Here is a 21513-nt window from a genome sequence, read left to right as displayed (position 1 = left end):
CGTCGCTCACGATTTTGTAATATTCGATTTTTTTGCGATACATTTATTCCTCCTTTTTTTACTAAAATCGCTACTATATTTTTATGACTCCATGTAAATCCAGGTGAGGTAAGCTTATGTATAAACAGTAGAATCATTTGTTTCGGTCTGTATGCCCTCGGCGTTAGTGGGGGCGACTCGTATATATATGTATATAATGGGACTTTAATATGGGTATAGAATTAAATTTAATGTGTAAAACGTTGTATTGAAGCGACCCCGCTTATCTTGGCGCGTCTTGAGCCATTATTGGAAACATATCGTCGCGATAAACGAGATGTAATTTAATATTTATGTTTGATACAGGGTTATATATCGGTGTGATAGGCGGGCGACGGGTACCCGGTCACGTGGACTGGACCTTATTTATTGGTGGCCATTCGTTCATTTTACAAAAAGTATATGTTATATGTTAATGTCGAGGTATATATTCGTTTCCGACATATAAAGCTGTGGTCACCTTTAGGAGTAAGTTGTGGGCAAATGTTGCTTAATTAGACTTTTGCCGCGAACGCATTATGTGCAGTCAGAGTAAGAAAACCTTCGTCAGTTTTCAAATTCATTCCTTTATCAAGTCCTATGCTCTTAGTACCTTTTTAATCTAAACATGAAATCCATTGCGACGCAATATGTCATTCTCGATCGGTAAAGCAGATTATCGCTCATACTGAGCACACGGAAATAGACCTCAAGGTGACGAACCTTTTCTTACCCCGACTGTACGCTCGGTACAATATTAATGTTCTTAATTATTATTTATTGTATCGCTACAAAATGTTCTCTCGCGACGGAATTCTGTTTCATGAAAAAGTTAATGGTGCACGGTTTATTAATAGGTAATTAGTTTTTTAAATAGAAATAATTATATATCTTTTATTTACTATGTTATTTGAGATAAATTGTGGTGTGACATGTATGTTTTTATTATATGCTATTAGAAATAAATATGTATTAGATATAACGCCGATAGTTATGACGTCATAATTTTAACGTTAAAGATGTACATCCCAGCAGATTATAGTTTAAGAAATATATTTAATTTTGATATAATTTTATAATAACTATTATATATATATTATTCGAATCTTTTTATAATTAATACAGTGCAACCTAAATATTACGATATCCTCGATTTAACAAATTCTTTGAAATCCCCTTGAATTGTCCATCAAAATATACCTTTACATTGCGAACAACCTCTTTATAACGAATTTTCAAGTATGAAGAAAAATTATAAATACCTGTAATTAACGAATGTTGTCAATCCAAAACTTTTATATAAAGTTCCCACCAACATATTTTACGGAAACCCACTTTTACGGAATTTATTGCATTTTATTTTGATTATTAATGTAAGAAAAAGTTTTTGTTACCTACCTAATTATTTTTAAGTAGAAAATACAAAATACATACTTTGATCAAATCATTTATTAGTAGAAGTTGTTCGCTATAACAATGATAATGTTGAGATGAATTTTATAACGAATTTCAGACCAACCTAACCTCAGTTCAACGAATTACTATACATAACGAATATTTACTTGTTCCCTTGCGATTGTTATATTGAGATTGCACTGTATAATGTTACAAAACTAAATTATACATATTTGTTTGTATTTAAATTGGGGACGTTGGCTACAACTAGAGGTCGTCCTGAAACAAAGTATCTGCTGTCAATAATCTCACTCCCGCCGAGGAACATTTTGTAGCGCTCGACCAATGGTGCCTGCAGTGTTTGGTGGAATGTTATTACTTATCGCTACTCATGATGTTTAATCATATATATAGTAATAAAGATCATTCTCGCTCTGAGTAGTCGTAAATTGTGATTTTATTTTTACATGACATAATTTATTAAAGGAATTGACTGATCAATTTTGTTTTATTTAAACGTAATGTACCCCGATTGTGGTGGAGTCCGTGATGATGATGTGGATTCGAGGTTAGCGATGAAAAAAACGATTTTGAACATAATGATATGAAAAATTAGTGTATCGAAGTTTTCACATTTCAGCAGTCGGGACGCGATTACAGATTATCAGAATTTATGTACGTAATTTATTTATGTAAAATCCAATTACATGGAATACTCTAGGGTGTCAGATACGATGGGCACTTATGTTATTATAGTTTAAGTGTCCATCGATAACAAAGGTATGTTTGCGTGGTGAGGGCGATCATGCGTTAGGGTGAAAAAATCTGATATTCAGACGAGACGAAAGTTCGCATAAGATTTTTTCTCAATCACGCCGACCACAAATCAATAAACATCAAGTGTTACAAATTAAAGTATAGACCTAACTTTCGCATTTCTGTAATGCAGAATACAAATAAATGAAAAAACAACGAGATAATATATAACGTTTTATTGACACAAATATTAGGATATGTCATTACATTCATATGATATATAATTATTACATAACATGTACATTTAAAATGGAAAACCACTTCAATACGTTATTAAATAAAGAATAATCCAAAGTAAGACATAATAATGGCTCGTAAAAAATAAAAATATATTTGCTTACGACTACGCGACATATGGAGCACCGGTCAGATATATACATAGATTTGAGACGATCTTTCAAAACGAGGTATTGATTTTGTGTGGTTTGTCAGAGATGTAATAAACTTATATTAAAACTTAAAATTATTTATGCTACTCATTTTGGTAACGAATAAAATACGTAATTAAATCATAAAAAAATAATTCCAAGTACTGGTAAAACGGTATTTGTCACAAAAGCGTCTTATGTTTTTGTTCAAGCGACATTTAAAGCTGCGCTTATAGAATGGAATGTATTCATAAATATTATTTTTAACAAATACGTCACAATACTTGATTATCACGACGACAATATTTCTTCTTAACGATAAATATAAAATGAAATCAAAAATAATTATACATTTATATATCTACATAATATTAATTAATGTCATTTTCCACTTTGGAATAGGTAATAATTTTAAAATTTGAGATCTACATCTTACGAATGCATAATGCACGAATATACATTTTAGTTAAAATACGATCACACTATGTAATACTACTCTAAGACGGAACGGGTGTTTAGCGATACGACATTATTCTATAGTACGACACAAATTAGATGTAGCATCGGAAAATGCAATGGAATGAAAATAAAACCGATTACTGCCGATTTACACCACCAATGGAAATAGCTCCCTATCGCGCCATTCGACGCTATTCGTCGCTATAGATTCACGCGTCAGAGAAAGCAAGCGCATGTAAATCGACGCGTCAAATTGACGAATATATTAGGTCATATGATATTACAAGTTATTACGTTAGTGCAAAGATCATATTCGCATGAGAAATAAATATTGATAATTTGTTTTACGAATTTTGCCGATGCGACATCTAAGTTGTGTCGTACTATAAATGGTTACGGTTGCCTTCCAACCAAATAAGACATTATCATTTGGCGCCATTATCTACGACAATAACAAATTTATCGTTACGTATATAAGTACAGCTGTAGCTTACGGTATACATTTACATGTGATTCAAATATTTACGACTTAAACCTACTCGTCAATTCAAAAAACGCCTCATCATTAAATCAACTAAACAAAAAAATTACACACATATTGATTATGTTATTAAAAATATTTAAATTCGATTTTACAAGGGTTTTTAGTGAGTCTTTAATTGAAAACATGTCCCAACATATTCGCTCCAAATGCAAGTCAACTGATCGAAATTTTTTAGATTTTATTTTACATACAAAATTACAGCGTACCAACACATTCTAATGTAGTTACAGATTAAAAAAATAAAAAGTTTTTAGCAATTATATTGGTATGGGACATTCGCAAATAGTTCACGTCATGTATAATAGTTCACATTAATTGAAATAATTGTATTTAATTAATATGACGTTGTATTTTTTAAATGTTAAAAAAGATTAACTACTGAGTTTCTTGCCGGTTCTTCTCGGTAGAATCTACTTTCCGAACCGGTGGTAGCTTCACTTAATTGTAAAATGACGATTCAAAAGTGCTTATAAAAGCCTACTTGAATAAAGTTTATTTGAAAGATTGAAAGAAAGACATGGTAACCTTAGTTCCCATTCCCTGACCGAACGAAAGTAGTCACTCCTTAAGCGGCTTCAACACGAAGAGATGTGTCCCGGTTGCACTTCTCGCTGAAAGGGCTCCTTGGATATATCGCATCCCCGCGAAAGTGGTTTTTGACTGGACACAAGCCTTATAGGGTTTTGTATGTGAGGGATGAGGCTACCGGTTGGTGTACTTCATATAATTATTTTAAACAGACTACAATATTTACAATCTACGTTTTACATTTGTATGAGTGTCGGCTTGCGTTTGATTTTTTTTTTTTCTATATTTACATTTCCTTAACGATTATATCTAATTACTCACTATGAGATTACATTTCGATCTAAGTAGTTACATACCATTGACCAGAGAAATTAAATAGAGTGGGCTCGCGGGCTCCAAGTTGAATAATTTATTTATAAATGATCAAAGTATACGCTACGTGTATTACGAAACATTTTAACACTTATTGCAACTATTTTCTTACTTCGACTGGCAAGAACATTTTTTTCCGTGTAGAAAACACATTTGGACAACACAAAGGATAGTCAAAGGCCATTACATATATTATAAGTTAGTATTAATTAGCAATATTACATTATATTATTATTCATTATCAATCGCAACATACAGAAAAGATGACAAATGTCAATTCCTATAAAAATAATTCGAAGTGATAGCGGATTTCGTCGAGTGGGAATACATACGTTATACTCGAGAATAATCTTCACATTTATACGTCGTTGTGTCAAGCAGAACCTAACTTATTTATTAATAAATCATTTATATATATTGTTAAGGTTACCACATCTACGTATTCATACAATAACACATAAATATAATATTTACACAATAATATATTTTTTTACACTACAATTATTAGTGTCATGATTTATTAAAGTCAAAGAATTAAAAACAATATAAAATTTTAAAATTGAGTAAATTGATTTAAAGATAACACAATACAATGATACAAAAACATCGACATGTCATGGATAAAAACTCGAGGCATTAACTCAATTTCGTCAATTTAAAAAATAATGGGCACCTTTCACGTTTATGTTGAGATGATACGCGAAGCTAGAGCTTCAAAATATAAACAAATTTATACAGCGGTATTAAGTAACTCAGATTTTAGTTTAGGAACCACATGCAAATGTATATCGGTATCGGAGTTGCATTGGGTGCGCGTGTGTGTGGGGGCGGAGTCCCGGGGCGCTCACAGCAGGCGCACGAGCAGCATGCCGACGGCGGCGCCGGCCGTGAGCCCCACGCTGAGCAGCGTGGCCACCACCGACGACGCCTTCTCGCGCTCGTGCAGCTCTACCGCCCTGCCGACCACCGGGAGTCACGCGAGATCCACTTTTGCCGACCGTACTCAAGGGAGTACGGTCCGCAAAAATGTTTCAATAATATTTCTACTGATTCGGTTTTAAAATTATGTTTATAGTTTGTTCGCGTTAAGAATGCAGTGAGTTGTCATTGTTTACCGGCTTTACTCCGCCCCCTGACCAATCAAATCTTTTTAACAGCCGGGTGAAGGTGTATGCATATTTGTGTTAAAATCCCAACAAATTATATTTGCTTTAAAGACCAAGTATAATGAATTTAAAAAATACACATATAAATGAAAAATCGAATCGGGGTATTAATCAACAAAATTCTTAACACTATATACAATCGTTTGCGAATCTTGCCATCGCGATGTAGAAATTTACATATTTTGTCATAACGTAATCTGGTAGCTATAGGTTACATTAATTATTACGTGTACAGTTTGAATAAATTAAATATAAATTTATAAATAAACAAAATTTAAATTATAAAAATAAAAATATCAGTTAATAATTAATTAAATGTGAACTTGACTTTGTAATTTGAAAAGATTTGATTGGTTAAAGGGGGCGGAGTCAGGCCGGTAAAGAATGACAACTCACTGCATTCTTAACGCGAACAGACTATAGTTTGCGAATATTCTTCGTGGTATACTTACTGCCGGACTAGATGTAAACATCAGTATGATTAAAACGTCTTGGCCAGTTTGTAGCGATGTGACCGGTCAGAGATCACTTGGAATTTGACTAGAGATACGTGATATGTGTACCCAGCTAGGAGAACCGACTAAACTTTCGATGTGGCATAAAATCATGTGAGAGAATCGTAAGTAATAATAATAATAGTCACCTCGTCGAGTTGATCATGATGATGTTGGTCAGGTACCCGTTGGTGAAGGCGAACACTATCATGATAATAATGTACTCGTAGTCCCACAGGAACACGACGGGCAGATGCTTCCTCGGCTGGGCGTTGCAGAGCATCAACATCGGTATGCCGATAATCCTCAGCAAACTCGCTCCGGCTATGATCCACTGGTTGTTAGGCTGAAAGGTCGACATTTTTATGATCTTATGTGAACTCTTTAGACTAGCAATGATCTCAATCTCGTAGGACAAAGTCTTACCCGTAACAGAAATCCTGCAACTAATCGCCCGGCGTAATCTCCACAATTGAATATCAGGTAATTCACGACCGGCACGAAGAATATGTCTGAAATAGCACAGAAGTTTGTAGACGTCACCCTAACACACACATACTAAACCTTTCAGATATATAGAGAGAACATTCTCCTGTTCGAGACAACAAATTAGTACAAACACTTTAGTAGGTTCTTATTTAAATTCAGACACATTGGAAAAATTACTGTGGCATATTTTATATTAGAGTCGAGATGGCCCAGTGGTTAGAACGCGTGCATCATAACCGATGATTGCGGGTTCAAACCCAGGCAAGCACCGCTGATTCATGTGCTTAATTTGTCTTTACAATTCTTCTCGTGCTCAGCGGTGAAGGAAAACATCGTGAGGAAACCTGCATGTGACAAATTTCATAGAAATTCTGCCTCATGTGCATTGCACCAACCCGCATTGGAACAGCGTGGTGGAATATGTTCCAAATCTCTCCTCAAAGGGAGAGGAGGCCTTTAGCCCAGCAGTGGGAATTTACAGGCTGCTGTTGTTGTTTGTTGTATATTTTATATTTAATTGTTTACATACTTTTGTTATTAAATTTATAACTCCTAAATTTTAAAAACTTTGTATAGTAAGAGATTTCATATTGAAATGTATGCAATACTCACTGTTCCAATCGGTTCCGGAAGTGATGGGATGAGATTCGACGAGTACCGTGACAGCGGGGTACACCGCCATGGAGATACCGAACACGGCGAAAATACTAAACGCGTACACCCAGATCTTCTTCAGAATCAGCAACATGGAAACCTCCCGGTGGCGGTTAGTGGCCATGCCGCCGGAGCCCCGCAGGATGTGGTACGTGAAGAAGTCGATCCTGTACAGCAGCACGTAGGACATGAACGACGCAATGACCATAATGTCGGCTATGCAGAAGTATATGAGCGCGCTGTGGAGCGGCGATATCTTGAAGGCGAGCGATATGATCTGAGCGACGGCCGCGATGATTCCGCCCAGGGACTGACCGCTGATCACGGCCGCCATGTACTCCTTGGAGAATCTGCTCGCGATACCTACCAGGCCGCCGATGAACACTGCGCTGGCAGCTGAAACGACAAATTATCATAATGATTCTTTATCAAATTTATAAACAATTCATAAATTTATTAGTTCTGTCACTTAATTTTTCACAATCTTTAAGACTTAATTTGTAAAACTTTCGTCGTTAGTTGTGAGACTTTTTAGACACAGACAGACAGTTTTAGTGAAACCTTACTCATTACCAGCTCCACTTGCCTCGATCTACCACTTCTTTTGTCGCATAACATTATATCACTTATAATTAGAAATTAAGACTGTTTTTGTAAACTGTTTGCAATCAATCAATAGATCTAATTTCTCTATAATTCCAAACAAAGCTCTTGTTCGTTTTGGGTGGAAGTCTTTAGTTCCATCCATATAACCCTTTAAAATTAAATATTCCATATTATTCACTACGAATTGTAACCTTATAACAACTTTTATAAATAGTAATACTTCTACATATATTTCTGACATTCGGAACGCATTGCTTCCCAGTTCTACTACCATAATAAACACATTAGATAATTCAGAGATCTCGAACAGTGATAGCGCGCTGAAATATTGGATTGAAAACATTTAAACCAAAGTTATAAGGCGCATATAATGATAATAATATAAAAGTGGTTTATCAAAATTTACCCGATTTATTTATCATCAAAATATAATAAGTTGCTATCTTAATTTTAGTACATACTATAAAAAAAGTAGCTTTCTGCTGTCTGTCCCTATGTATGCTTAGATCTTTAAAATTACGGAACAGATTTTGAAGCTGTTTTTTTTAATAGATAGTGATTCGAGCGGACGGTTTTTGTGTATAATACATAGACAATATAGTAAAGAAACAATAAAAATCTGTAGTATATTTAGTATCAGCATTGCACCCGTGCGAAGCAGGGACGGGACGCTAGTTTTAACACAAGCATATGGTGTGTAATTCTATGTCAATAAATTTTTTTAATAGGTCTATTTTTGGTTCGCTGCGCATTTAATGTATATGATATGGCATCCTTCATTTTTCTTTCAGCGTTACTACCTTTGTCTACTAGTGATCGTGTATCTCCGGAAGTCAATGATCTATTTGCTCGTGTTTAAAATTACTTTTAATTTTCATCTAAGCAATTTTAAAGAAAATACCACGTGTTCTTTGTCTCAATACGTAATCATTGAAAATAATAATTATGAATAATTATATACATATAAACCGTCGCAGCTGCGTAGTTAAATAGTAATTATTACATGCTGCGATTCACTCCTACCTACTTACTTTGTCTTTCGTTTATGACGATCGTTATAACCAAATTAATGATACATTCGCTAAACTAAACTAAAAACTTTCTGCGATGAGTCAGCGATAGAATAAATTTCTGCTATCGATTCCACAATTGTGTTAGTGGTAAAACAAACTGCATAAAATAAATAAAATATTGGTATGTTAAGGTTCTAAATATTTTCCTTACACTTCACCTAAGCGGTATCTCTTACGTAATCAAACTTGTACATACAAAATAGTAAAATCGAGCGACTGCAGTAAATTTAATCGCATGACCTACATCGGACCCGCGACATTAGCATAGAGGGTCAGATTAAAGCGAAACGCTATACGAACGCAAACACTATCTTAACTCGGATAACACTTGATCGAATCAATAATATTTGTAACAATTATGTTATTCGAATTGTAATATCATGGTTACGTTACTATCGGCTGATGATACAGGCTGTAATATGTACAAAGAGATTATAGAAGATGACAGCCATGAGAAGCAGTGAACGAGTTTATATGTTGTTGTAGCAAAGAAAGTCACTCGACCCAAAGAAAATTCTCATGTGAAACGTTGCGTCACGCCGGCTAAGCTAAAAATATAATACATACTTTTGTAAACAAAACTCTATCCAGAAGACTCTGTGCACGGGCTCTACAATAAGTAAGAATATGACCCAGTTTCATAAAACAAAGGCTAACGCAGATAATGACGACGATGTGATATTAAATTTAAAAAAAATCTACAATTCGCCATCAACAATTACCATATGCTAAGCAGATCTTTTCCGAACGTTCCTTTGTTTTAATATTTACAAATAATAAAGCTATTCTCCTAGTAGCCTCGGTTTGCAGTTTGACCTGAATCGACCGGACCTTACTTTGACCGGTTTTATGGTCATGATGTGCACACTGGTAGTCTGACGCTAACAAGTCTGTCGATCTCCTCGGACAGTGAGACTAAAGCAACGAACACTCCGCTTCAGTTCTTGGTGCTGTCTATCGTGGACGCGATCAGTCGCGAAGACAACGCCAATGTGTAAATTATAAACAGGAAAATATGTATAAAGATTCATATGTTGGCTACTAGTTATCCTTAAGAGTATAAGTCGATATCCGTAAAGTAGCAAGGCTTTAAAACCATCTAATGTGACATTAAGCCTCACAGCTTATACGCGTGGTAAAGCGAACAACAATTACGTTTTACCTTCGATTAAATGTCTATATTAAAATTGCTTTAATTAAATAGCCTCTTAAAATCGCTTTAAAAATCGACATTTTTAAGATAAATGATGTGAAGTTTACTACAACTTCGTATGTATTAAAAGCCACTTTGCATTAAAGTTTCCAATTTGACAAAGAACCTGAACTAAACATAGAATACAAACCGGTTTAAAGTTCATGATTCATTTTAATTCATAAATTATATTAAAAAATATAAATAAAAACATTAACTATATATGTGGCATGCGAGCTCCACATAAAATAAAACAGATAAAAATAAAATAACATGACGCTTAGGGATTTCAAGTCATTTAAAAAATGGTAGGTCCGAGTGTCATCGAACCCACTCATGTACCTATACAATTTATTTTTAGTTGTTTATTAATTTTAAAATGTCAGTGGTATGTGACATTAAAACAAGGCATACATATTACATGGAAATTAACTTTATAATTGATAATATATTTAGGACTCTATTCTATTCCTTTATCCATAAAACTAGCTAAACCAAATTTAAAAAAAAGAACCAAAAGCGCGCGAAATTAAGGTAGCCGCCATTAAATTTTCTTTTTGTACGCGGACTGTGAGGTCGATATTGACGCGTTTTGTAGTTTGTTAAAAAGTGTTCATTGTGTTTTATTTTGGATTCGTAAACTAAAAAGGGTAAGTAGTTTTCTGCACTATGTATGAATTGCTGATTTATTTACGTAAGATTTAAAAGGAATAAATGACTATTTTTGGTTTGATATTAAATTGTTTTCATATTTGTTTGTTTTGTAATAGTTCAGCTAGTTTACACAAAACCATAATTAATCATATACCTAAAGCTTCGTCATGAATCACCGTACAAAAAGCCTTTCGGTAGTTTTCGAGTTTATCGTACTGACGCGGCAAATGGACTTTATTTTATAATATGAAGTGATAGCGTACTTATCACTACGTATATTATTTTATATCATTTAAAGGTTTCCTTATTATTGGTATCATACCAATACAGTAAAAATAATATATTTCGAATAACATTATAATTCAAATACACTGCTTAGTGCAGTATTGTTACTAATTTAATAACAATTTTAAACGAGGAGGTGGTTTTAAAAATTGGCAGCGCGAATAAAGAATATCATTCCATTAATTGCCAATTCCTCGCCATGTATGCGTTATGTGCCTTGCGCATTTAATAATACTGGCTCACACCACTTAAATTGCAGTACAAAAAATCGCTGTTTGGAAAATAATGAATTTGCCGAATTCGCAATCCGGTCTGGGTCGACGCCTCCCACTAAACAAGTGACATATAATTTAAAATCTAGACAGCGAGTTGAGTCACACATTTGAAATGATTGAGATGATTCAGTTTCAAGTCAGTTCAGAAACCCAATTGTCAGTAAACATTGTTGGAGTATTGGGTATAGTACGACGCAACTTAGATGTAGCATCGGCAAATTCAGTAAAACTGATTACTGCCGATTTACAAGGCCAATTTACGCGCCCATTCAACGCTATTCGTCGCTATAGATTCTCGCGTCAGTTCAAGAAAATGCATGTAAATCGACGTGTCAAATTGACGAATATATTAGGTCATATGATATTACAAGTTATTACGTTTGTGTAAAGATCATATTCACATAAGAAATAAATATTGATAATTTGGGAGAGCGGACTTAATTCGGGTGTGATCGGTTTTGCGAATTTTGCCGATGCTACATCCAAGCTGTGTCTACTATAATTGTTTGTTATTTTCCGGTGATCCGTACACGATGACTATATGCAAAATACAATAATTTAATGATATATTATAAAAAATAACTTACCCGTCATAATAACAACAGTGACCATTGTTATTATGAAGAATGTGTTCTGCCATTCGTCAGTGTCCACTTGCACAAACGAAGTGGTCACGAGGAACGCCAGAGTGACTACTATCAAGGAGCCCTGCAAGCGGGTCTTGACTGTTACTCTGTAATGGAACGCAATATTTAAATCCAGAAACTAGTTTTCAATAAATTATTAAACAAACTTATGGATAAATGTTTCATAAAAAAAATATATAGATAACAAATACATCTAATAAAATGCCATGTTCATGTCGTCCATAGAAAGATAACTAAAATATGGTACATTACACAGAAAAATAACTTAGCATAAAACACAGAGGAAATATAAAGTGAAAGAAACAAAGCGAATACAGAATCAAAAGATGTAGTTTTGTCAATAAATCAATAATAATTTAAAAAGTTATCCAACAATATTCTATTTTCCAATCTCAAACAAGATATGTAATTTAACAGTAAGAGCAGTAGTTTGGCCTACATTTGTCTCAAGGGGAGGTTAAGTTTTTTATTTGTCTAATGTTTGCGGCCTTGATTACAATATATTCGAATTGTAATTGTAAAACAAAACTTTATTCAACAATTATCACATTTTTTTGACAAGTTGAAGAGTATGAACTAGTGGTAGAGTAACAACTAATTAGCAAAATTGTACACCAGTACACAACAGACAGGTGTGTTGTATGACCTTCACAGGCTATAGAAACCATGAAAATACTTTATAATTATTTTAAAAACTGATACACCTGCTTTTATATTTAACTAAACTACATTTTGTAAGCAAGCTTTTAAATATATCTAATATACTTGTATTATTTAGTGACCAATCAGTGTGTGCAAAATGTCAAAACCTATAAAATTTTAGTTAAAGATTATACCGATACACTCACAGAAAAAAAACCATTTTAAATATATAATACAATGAAAACATAAATAATACAATATAATGTGTAATGTAAGACATGTTTGAATATGAAGATATACTTACAAATGCCCATACAAGGAGTTCAGAATGAGAAATATCAAGTTGGGTATAGCAGTAGCCACATTGAGGTAGGATGTGAACTCAGCCTGAAACTGTGTTTTTCGCACAAACATCGTAACATTGTTGGGTGTGACTTCACGGAATTTGTACATCCAGTACTAAAACAAAATGAAATAATATAAAAAAAAACCAATATACATTTATCTTATCATAAAAAGTTAAAATACAATTTTATCCCCATTCAATTAATGCATAAAAACATTGTAATGATACAACATATATATCAAATACAAGTTAGTTAATTTTTGCCTTTAATGAAGTTAAGAGGCCAGTTACTAATGTTTTAATTGAAAAGAAATATTTTTCCCATTACAAATGATGTCATTAAATAACCAATTACTTTATTTATTTATTTATTTATAGATACTTTATTGCACACAAAAAGCAAAAGATACAGTGTACATAACATTACAAGAACATAACAAAAAGAGAAGCGTGCAAAGGCGGTCTTATTGCTTAAAGCAATCTCTTACAGACAACCCTTTAGAGTAAGAATTTGTCTGTGGGAAACGGGATGGTGCAAACAAGCATGTTTTATTCTTAAACAGCTAAAAATTAATTTTTAAATAATACAAATAATATATAACAAAATACATATATATAAGTTTAATAAATACATATGTATTATATATACCAAATAATTATATAAATAAAATTATATATATAGCAGAAAGTTATACTAAACATATAATAAAAAAAAAAAAATAATAATAATAATAAAACTTACGTACATAAAATATAATACTTAATAAATAAATACTAATAGTATGATAATATAGGAAATAGTATTTACGCAGATTGAATAGATAAATAATACTTATGTAACTGTTTTGGTGTTATGGTTGATATTAGCTTGCAGGACGATTATGTTTTTAAAGAAAACCACGGTATGTGTTTACTTGTACGTTGTTTATTTGCGACTGACTCAAGATTTAAACAGATCGATTACTACACTAGATTCAAAATAATAATTTGTTTATATATCAAAGAAATACTTAACATTCCGCCCACCAAAAGGACTATCAGGTCCTTTTACAGATAATCTAGACAAATGCATTTATATAAATCAAAATATTAAATATGTACTCTAAGCGAATTGAATAAGCTAAACGAACTACAAGTAACAGTATGTTATTTAATCAAATTAATAATACAATCAAGTAATAAAAAAAAAAAAAAATACTAACAATAAAAATAAACAAAATTTAATAATGGTTCTACTTTACTCAGTGCTAACTGGAAAATGACATAATTTCGTGATTGGTCTTTTTACTACACTATTACCAGATTTTACGCTGTATACTCTCGTACACCCATCGTCACCAGGATGCTTATCCACAATACGTCCCAGTGACCATTTGCCAGGAGGCAAACCATCGGTCTTTATCAAGACTATATCGCCTATTTTTAATTCCTCAGTCTTTTTTAGCCATATAGGACGTTGCTGTAATCTCGAGAGGTACTCTTGTTGCCACTTTCGCCAGAAATCACCGAGCAACTTCTGTGTATATTGCCATCTTGATAGATTGTGTACTTTTGAATCCTTAAAATCTGGTGAAGGTACGACAATTGGTGGTTCTCCGATTAAGAAATGGCCAGGAGTAAGAGGTTCTATCGAATCTGCATCAGTATTATCTATAGGACATAGCGGACGAGAGTTTAAGCAAGCCTCAATTTGGCACAACACCGTGGACATTTCTTCGAAGGTAAGGTTGTTGGTCAGTACTCTTTTTAGGTGGTATTTAACTGATTTGACTCCAGCCTCCCATAAGCCACCGAAATTTGGTGAGTAAGGTGGTATAAAATGCCATTGAGTTCCATCTAATGCCAATTCGTTTGCTATGTCACCGTCAAACGTCAGATTAGCGTCTTCCCAGGCTATCGCTAGCTCCTTATTGGCTCCTACAAAATTTCTTCCCTGGTCACTCCATATGTGTGTGCATTTCCCTCTTCTAGATACGAAGCGTTTGAATGCAGCAATAAATGCTTCGGCACTCAGATCTCCTACTAACTCTAAGTGTATGGCTTTAGTTGACATACAAACAAAGACTGAGATGTATGCCTTCTGAAGTTTCATACCTCTTCCCCTTGACATTGATATTTGAAAGGGACCGGCAAAATCCACTCCACTGTGTAGAAAAGCCCGTGTAGGAGTAACTCTCTGCTTGGGGAGGTCTCCCATGATCTGAGTCCGGAAAACTGATCTCTGTCTTGCACATATCAAACACTTGTGGATGCATGTCTTCACTAAACCCTTGGCTCGTATAATCCAATATTTGCTACGTAAGTAACAAAGCATCAATTGAACGCCTCCATGCAGCGTTCGAGCATGTGCATCGGCAACAATCAGGGTAACTAATTTATTTTTGTTTCCTAAGATTATAGGGTGTTTAGCTAGTTCATCTAAATTTGCATGCCGAAGGCGACCGCCCACCCTGAGGATATCATTCGCATCTAAGTAAGGATTGAGTGTCTTAATAGTACTGTCTCCTCTTACAGCTTTGTTCCTTTTTAATCTATCTATTTCATTTCTAAACTCTTCATTTTGTACTAATTTAATACAGGACGAAAGCGATTTCTCTAATTCTTCTGTAGTAAAATTTTCATCTACTTGCTCTGAGTTTCTTTTAAAATTTAAAAATCTTCGACAGTAGGTAATAGTTTTTAACAATTCTTTTAGACATCTAAATTCCTCTATTTGTGACATTAATCCCTTCCCTGCTTCCTCTTCCTGTTGTAATTTTAAATTAATTTGTATTTTTTCTTTTTTTATTTCCAGGTCTGTATATACATCTGTTTGTTTTAATTTTATTTCTTTTTCAGAAAGCCAAGTTGGACCTTTCCACCATAGATCAGCATTCTTCAAGTCAGCAAGTAACATTCCTCTGGACGCTATGTCTGCAGGGTTTTCTTCAGACGAAACATGATACCAACGGTTATTATTGAGGTTTTCAATAATTTCTACTACTCGGTTTGCTACGAATGGCTTCCATCTATTCGGTTCCCCAGACAGCCACGCAATTACAATCGACGAGTCTGTCCAGGCATACATTTGTGTCATCTGTATCCTCATAGCCTGTCCGATTTGTTTTAGTAATCTTGATAACAACAATGCTCCTGACAACTCTAATCGTGGTAAAGATATTGTACGTAATGGTGCGACTCTAGTCCTCGAAGCAATAAGCTTAGTCCTGATGAAGCCATCTGCAGTTTTTATTCGGATGTATGCGACTGCTGCATATGCTTGCATCGAGGCATCACTAAAACCATGGATTTGTATTTCAGTGTCAGTACTAATTGTTCCAAGCCATCGGTCAATATGAATTTGTTCAACGTTTTTAAAATCTTCACGAATAATCATCCATTCTTCTTCTAATTTATGACTTAATTTATCATCCCAATCCACCCTTTCTACCCATAGCCTTTGTATGAGAGTTTTAGCTTTAATTAAAATTGGTGAAATCCATCCTAATGGGTCGAATAATTTTTGAATATCGGATAAGATTATTCTTTTCGTAATATTTGTTTGATGAAGTGGTAAGTTACATCGATATGTGAAATCATCTGATCCTAAGTTCCAAATCAATCCAAGTGCTTTGACTGTACCATCCAGTTTTATATCCAAATGTGCATGAGTTTTTCGTTGACTGGGTTCAATGGATCTCATAAATTCAGGACAATTCGATGACCATTTTGAAAGTTTGAAGCCACCCTTTCCTAATATAGAAGATATTTCTTTTGCTGTAATGATTGCATTGTGTGTTGTGTCATCTCCTGACATCAAATCGTCCATATAGAAATCTTCTTTTATAATTCGCGCAGCTATAGGATGATTTTTGCCTTCATCTTCGGCGATTTGATGCAGAGTTTTAACTGCAAGGTAAGGTGCAGAAGCAGTACCAAACGTGACGCGAAGCAAGCGATATTCTTTAATATTTTTTGATGAATCTTCTCTCCACAGAATTCGTTGAAAGGTATCGGCATCCTCTTTATATACCATAATTTGTCTGTACATCTGTTGAATGTCACTTGCGTAACATACACGTTTCATTCTCCATCTCATAATTAAATTCCTCATGTCTTCTTGGAGTTGTGGTCCCAAAAGAAGTTCATCATTAAGTGAGACGGAGTTTGAACCCTTCGCAGAAGCATCAAACACAACTCGAGTTTTCGAAGTGTCTTTATCTTCGCGGACTACTGCGTGGTGAGGTAAGTATACAACCCTTTCTTTATTTGTTTCATTTTCAGGTATTCCTTCCATATGTTCCAGTGTTAAATATTCTTTCATAACTTTAATGTATTCTTCTTTCAGCTGTGGTGATCTTCTAAATCTTTTTTCTAATTGCAGTAACCTTTTTGTAGCGACTTCCTTAGTGTTCCCGTCAACTGATATTGGATCATTTGTTTTAAAGGGTAGTTTTATAATATATCTTCCTTCTTTTGTTCTTTTATATGTCTCTTCATATAATTTTTCACACATTTCTTCTTCCTTTGTAAACTTTCTTTTATTATCAGTGTCTATCTCCCACAGTGATTTCAGCATGTTGTCCACATCTACTTGATGATGGAGAACCAGAAATGATTCCTCTTGTTGCTTCGTGTCTATCTCTCCAAACAAGATCCAACCCAAGTGTGTCTTTTGTGCACAAGGAGAACCTCCTGGACCCTTGATCAGGGGTTGTTGTAGAATTTGTGCATATTCCCTTACGCCTAGAAGCAAATCTATAGGACCTGGTGTATGGAAGCTAGGATCTGCCAGGTTGAGTCCTTCTAGGTGTGGCCATTGGTGAACAGATACAGCTTTGGATGGGATCTTAGTGGTAAGTTGCTTGCTCATAACATAAGCTTGTATATTAAGCTCAAAATAAGAATCCCAAATGGAACCTATTTGTAGCGTTACTACATGTTTAACATTTGTTTTTGTAGATCCTACTCCAATGATACTTCCTCTCGCTGATTGTTTGTTAAGATTGAGCATTTGAGCCGCCTTGTCCGTTATAAACGATGCCTGCGAACCTTGGTCTATTAGCGCACGTAGAACAACTGTATGATTTTGCTCGCTTCTAGTTATTACCGTTGCTGTCGCTAGTAGTGCTATACCCGTGTTTTGTCCAATACTGTAATGAGACGCTACCATTGTATTGACTTGCAATTCTTCTTCTTGTTCTTCTACGACGTGGTGTGATACCTCCGGTTGAATTGAGCTCGACGATACTGGAGTATCAAATTTCTTCTTATCGTGTAGAAGAGTATGATGGCGTCGTTTGCATATCCTACATGACTGGGACAATCTACATTGACGTGCTGAATGTCCCGGTACTAGACAATTAAAACAGAGGTTGATTTTCTTTACATAATCACATCTTTCAGTAGGTTGCAGTTTAGAAAATTCCTTGCAGTGGCAAAGTGCGTGGTCTTCTTTACATAGATAACAAGATTTCTTACATGGCGTAGCAACATGAAAAGATCGTTCCTTCACAGGTTTTTCACGTGGACCCGATGACGTTACTAGTTCCAAAGTGCGGTATTTTGATTGCAAAAACTTCTTTAAATCACTCCAGGTAGGTAATTCTTCTGTGTCTTCCTTGTAGGCATTTTGTTCCCAGTCCTTGTGTGACTCTGGGTCCAACTTCTGTACCACCAGAAAAATAATTAAAGGATCCCAAGAATCCGTGGAAATATTTAAATTTTGTAAATTATTTAAACAATCCGTCGTGACGTCTAATAAATTTTTTATTTGAACTGATGATTGAGAATTAATTTTCTTCTGATTAAATATTTTTTTCAAGACTGAGTTTATTATTAATCTTTTATTACCATACCTCGACTTTAAAATACTCCATGCTTGTTCATAATTTTTATGTGTTATTTTTACGTGTTTTAACAATGTTTCGGCTTCTCCAGTAATGCTAGTCTTTAAATAATGTAATTTTTGAACATCACTTAATGAAGTATTTTCATGCACTAATGAAACAAATAAGTCCTGGAACGTAGGCCATTCTTCATAATTTCCGCTAAACCTAGGTAATTCAATTCTCGGCAACCTGATGAGTTGGTCTGAATTATTTGCGTTCGAACTTGTACTTGAATTTTGCGATACAGATGATCCAGAAGATGAGGTTAATATATCACGTAAATCTGCCACCAATATCAAATATAAGTCTTCGTAAAAAAAATAATCTTCGTTAACGAAGTACGGTAATATTGACCTTTGTTCCTTGGGCGTTATTCGAGTTAAATCCTCGTGAGTTTGCTTAAAAGATGACCAATATTCTTCGATAACTTTAATTCTTGCTTCGACGTAACCCTTTGTTAAGCGTGATTTCGGACATTTTTTTAAGTTAATTTGAGTTTTCTTTAATTTTGTTGCAATATCTTCTAATATATTTAATAATTCCGCAGTAGTACTCATCGTTATCGCTCGGGTCTCGGTTCCTTTTGTTCTCGACGGGCGATCGTAGCTCAGGTAATTAGTTCACGATCCGGCTCGAAGGACCATATGTTTTGGTGTTATGGTTGATATTAGCTTGCAGGACGATTATGTTTTTAAAGAAAACCACGGTATGTGTTTACTTGTACGTTGTTTATTTGCGACTGACTCAAGATTTAAACAGATCGATTACTACACTAGATTCAAAATAATAATTTGTTTATATATCAAAGAAATACTTAACAGTAACCTATTTTTAAATATATAAATTGACTCAGATTGACGAATTTCGGCAGGGAGCGTATTCCATAGCTTAGCAGCTGTCATCGTAAAGGATTCGCTATAGAAGTGGGTATGAGCGACCGGCAGTGACAGTTTGTTGTCAGAGCGTGATCGCAGTTCATGTGGATAGCTGACGTCAGTACCCACAAAACAGAACCGTTCCTTCAAATACGCGGGAAGAAGAGGATTGTAGAGGATAGAGTAAAGAAGGGATAACATGTGCAAGTTGCGACGATGTCGAATAGTAAGCCACTTAAGTTGCGCCCGATATTCGGAGACGTGATCAAATTTCCGTAGACCAAAGATGAATTTGATGCAAACGTTCTTACTACTTCGTACTTTAATGTTATTTTACATAAAAAAATAAGTAAAAAAGCTGTGCTTTCATATTTTAATGTTACTGCAAAATGTGACATTTTATAGAGAACTTTATCCATAAAGCAAATTGATCACTACACTCTTACATGCCCTGGCTGAATGTAAGATTTATGACTCAAAATGACAGGAAAAATAAGCAATGAAAAAACGAAAAAATATAAATATAAAAACAGCTGTCTTTTTCTTGTAGCTAATTTTAAGCTTAGTTTTAGCTAAATTTTTTAATAGCACATTAACCGATTCTGATAATATCAATGATTCAATAAAAGAGATCTTTTTGTATAAAAGTAATTAATTATCTGATAAGTGTAATTAGTGCATTGAGATATTAAAAATTATATACACAATGATCGAAAATACAGATTTATTAGCAATTCTATGGTATTAACAGACATATGACTGTCTCACCGTAAATGAGTCTTTGTTATCTATTTGGTGACTCAGGTTTTCTGACAACTTTATAAGTTATATAGTGCTCTGCTAATAATATTTTTTTGTGTAGTTTACATTTTTTGGTCAATTTGAATATTGATCGATATATGCTATTCACACATTATATTATTGTTAAACATTAGTAAAATCTTTCTTAATTACTATAAAATAATGTTGCCTAAACAATGTAATTAAATATGCATTGCCATAACTTAGACTAACTACTGATAACATACATTGACTTTTGACTGTATCTAACATTTGACCTAACATTAGTGCATTGTTAGAATCTTGATAAAAACAACAAAACGAATTTTAGTTCAAAACAGCTGTTTTTAATTACCTTTACATCAAAAATAGTCGTTTATTGCTATAATATTATTTAATTTACTTGTGTTAGAATATAGTGAAACAAATCAAACTCACATCATTTGCCGTGATCAAGAAGTTCCAGGGTACGAGAGATGTTACTCCAAATAAATAAAACAAGATGTATACGATACAATATCTGTCTCGAGGCTCCTCACAAGTATCTAAGACTTTAGTGGAGCAGGAATCATTCACCAATTCCCTTTCTTCCGAATAGTCGGCGTCCTCTTCGTTCTCAACACTTTCAATACACTCCTCATTGTTAATCGATCCTGTCACATCCATGTTATTGAACCGTGCTATTTTTCTGTACTCGATATTTTCGTTAATCAACGAATATAAATACTTGTATATTTAACGATCATTGAGACGTGATCCCGTTATCAATTTATGTGGAAAACTGTCTTAATTTGAGTGGTTTCATCATAAAAATCACGACGAAGTGCAACACTACAAGCTGCAATCAACATTTCGTTTCGACTGTTGACATAAGATTCAATGTTACCATTACAAATTTTAAGCATATAAGCAATAAGTATTTAATATTTAAGACAATATACAAAATGTTTACAAAATGATTTAAA

At 34.0% G+C, this 21513-nt stretch overlaps 1 protein-coding gene across 1 annotated transcript; it reads right to left on the bottom strand.

Moving 5' to 3' along the window:
• Window positions 1-5254: 5254 nt before the first annotated feature.
• Window positions 5255-21423, bottom strand: LOC124532004 (equilibrative nucleoside transporter 3). Its single transcript, XM_047106618.1, has 7 exons — window positions 20987-21423; window positions 12982-13136; window positions 11976-12121; window positions 7262-7699; window positions 6587-6672; window positions 6310-6506; window positions 5255-5456 (listed from the first exon to the last, which is right to left on the bottom strand). Exons 1-7 carry the CDS (start codon window positions 21212-21214, stop codon window positions 5345-5347), a joined length of 1362 nt encoding a protein of 453 aa, XP_046962574.1. The 5' UTR covers window positions 21215-21423; the 3' UTR covers window positions 5255-5344.
• Window positions 21424-21513: the final 90 nt, after the last annotated feature.

This window comes from Vanessa cardui, chromosome 8 (genome assembly GCF_905220365.1).
Source record: "Vanessa cardui chromosome 8, ilVanCard2.1, whole genome shotgun sequence".
NCBI lineage: Eukaryota > Metazoa > Arthropoda > Insecta > Lepidoptera > Nymphalidae > Vanessa > Vanessa cardui.
This window is presented reverse-complemented; position numbering and strand designations above follow the sequence as displayed.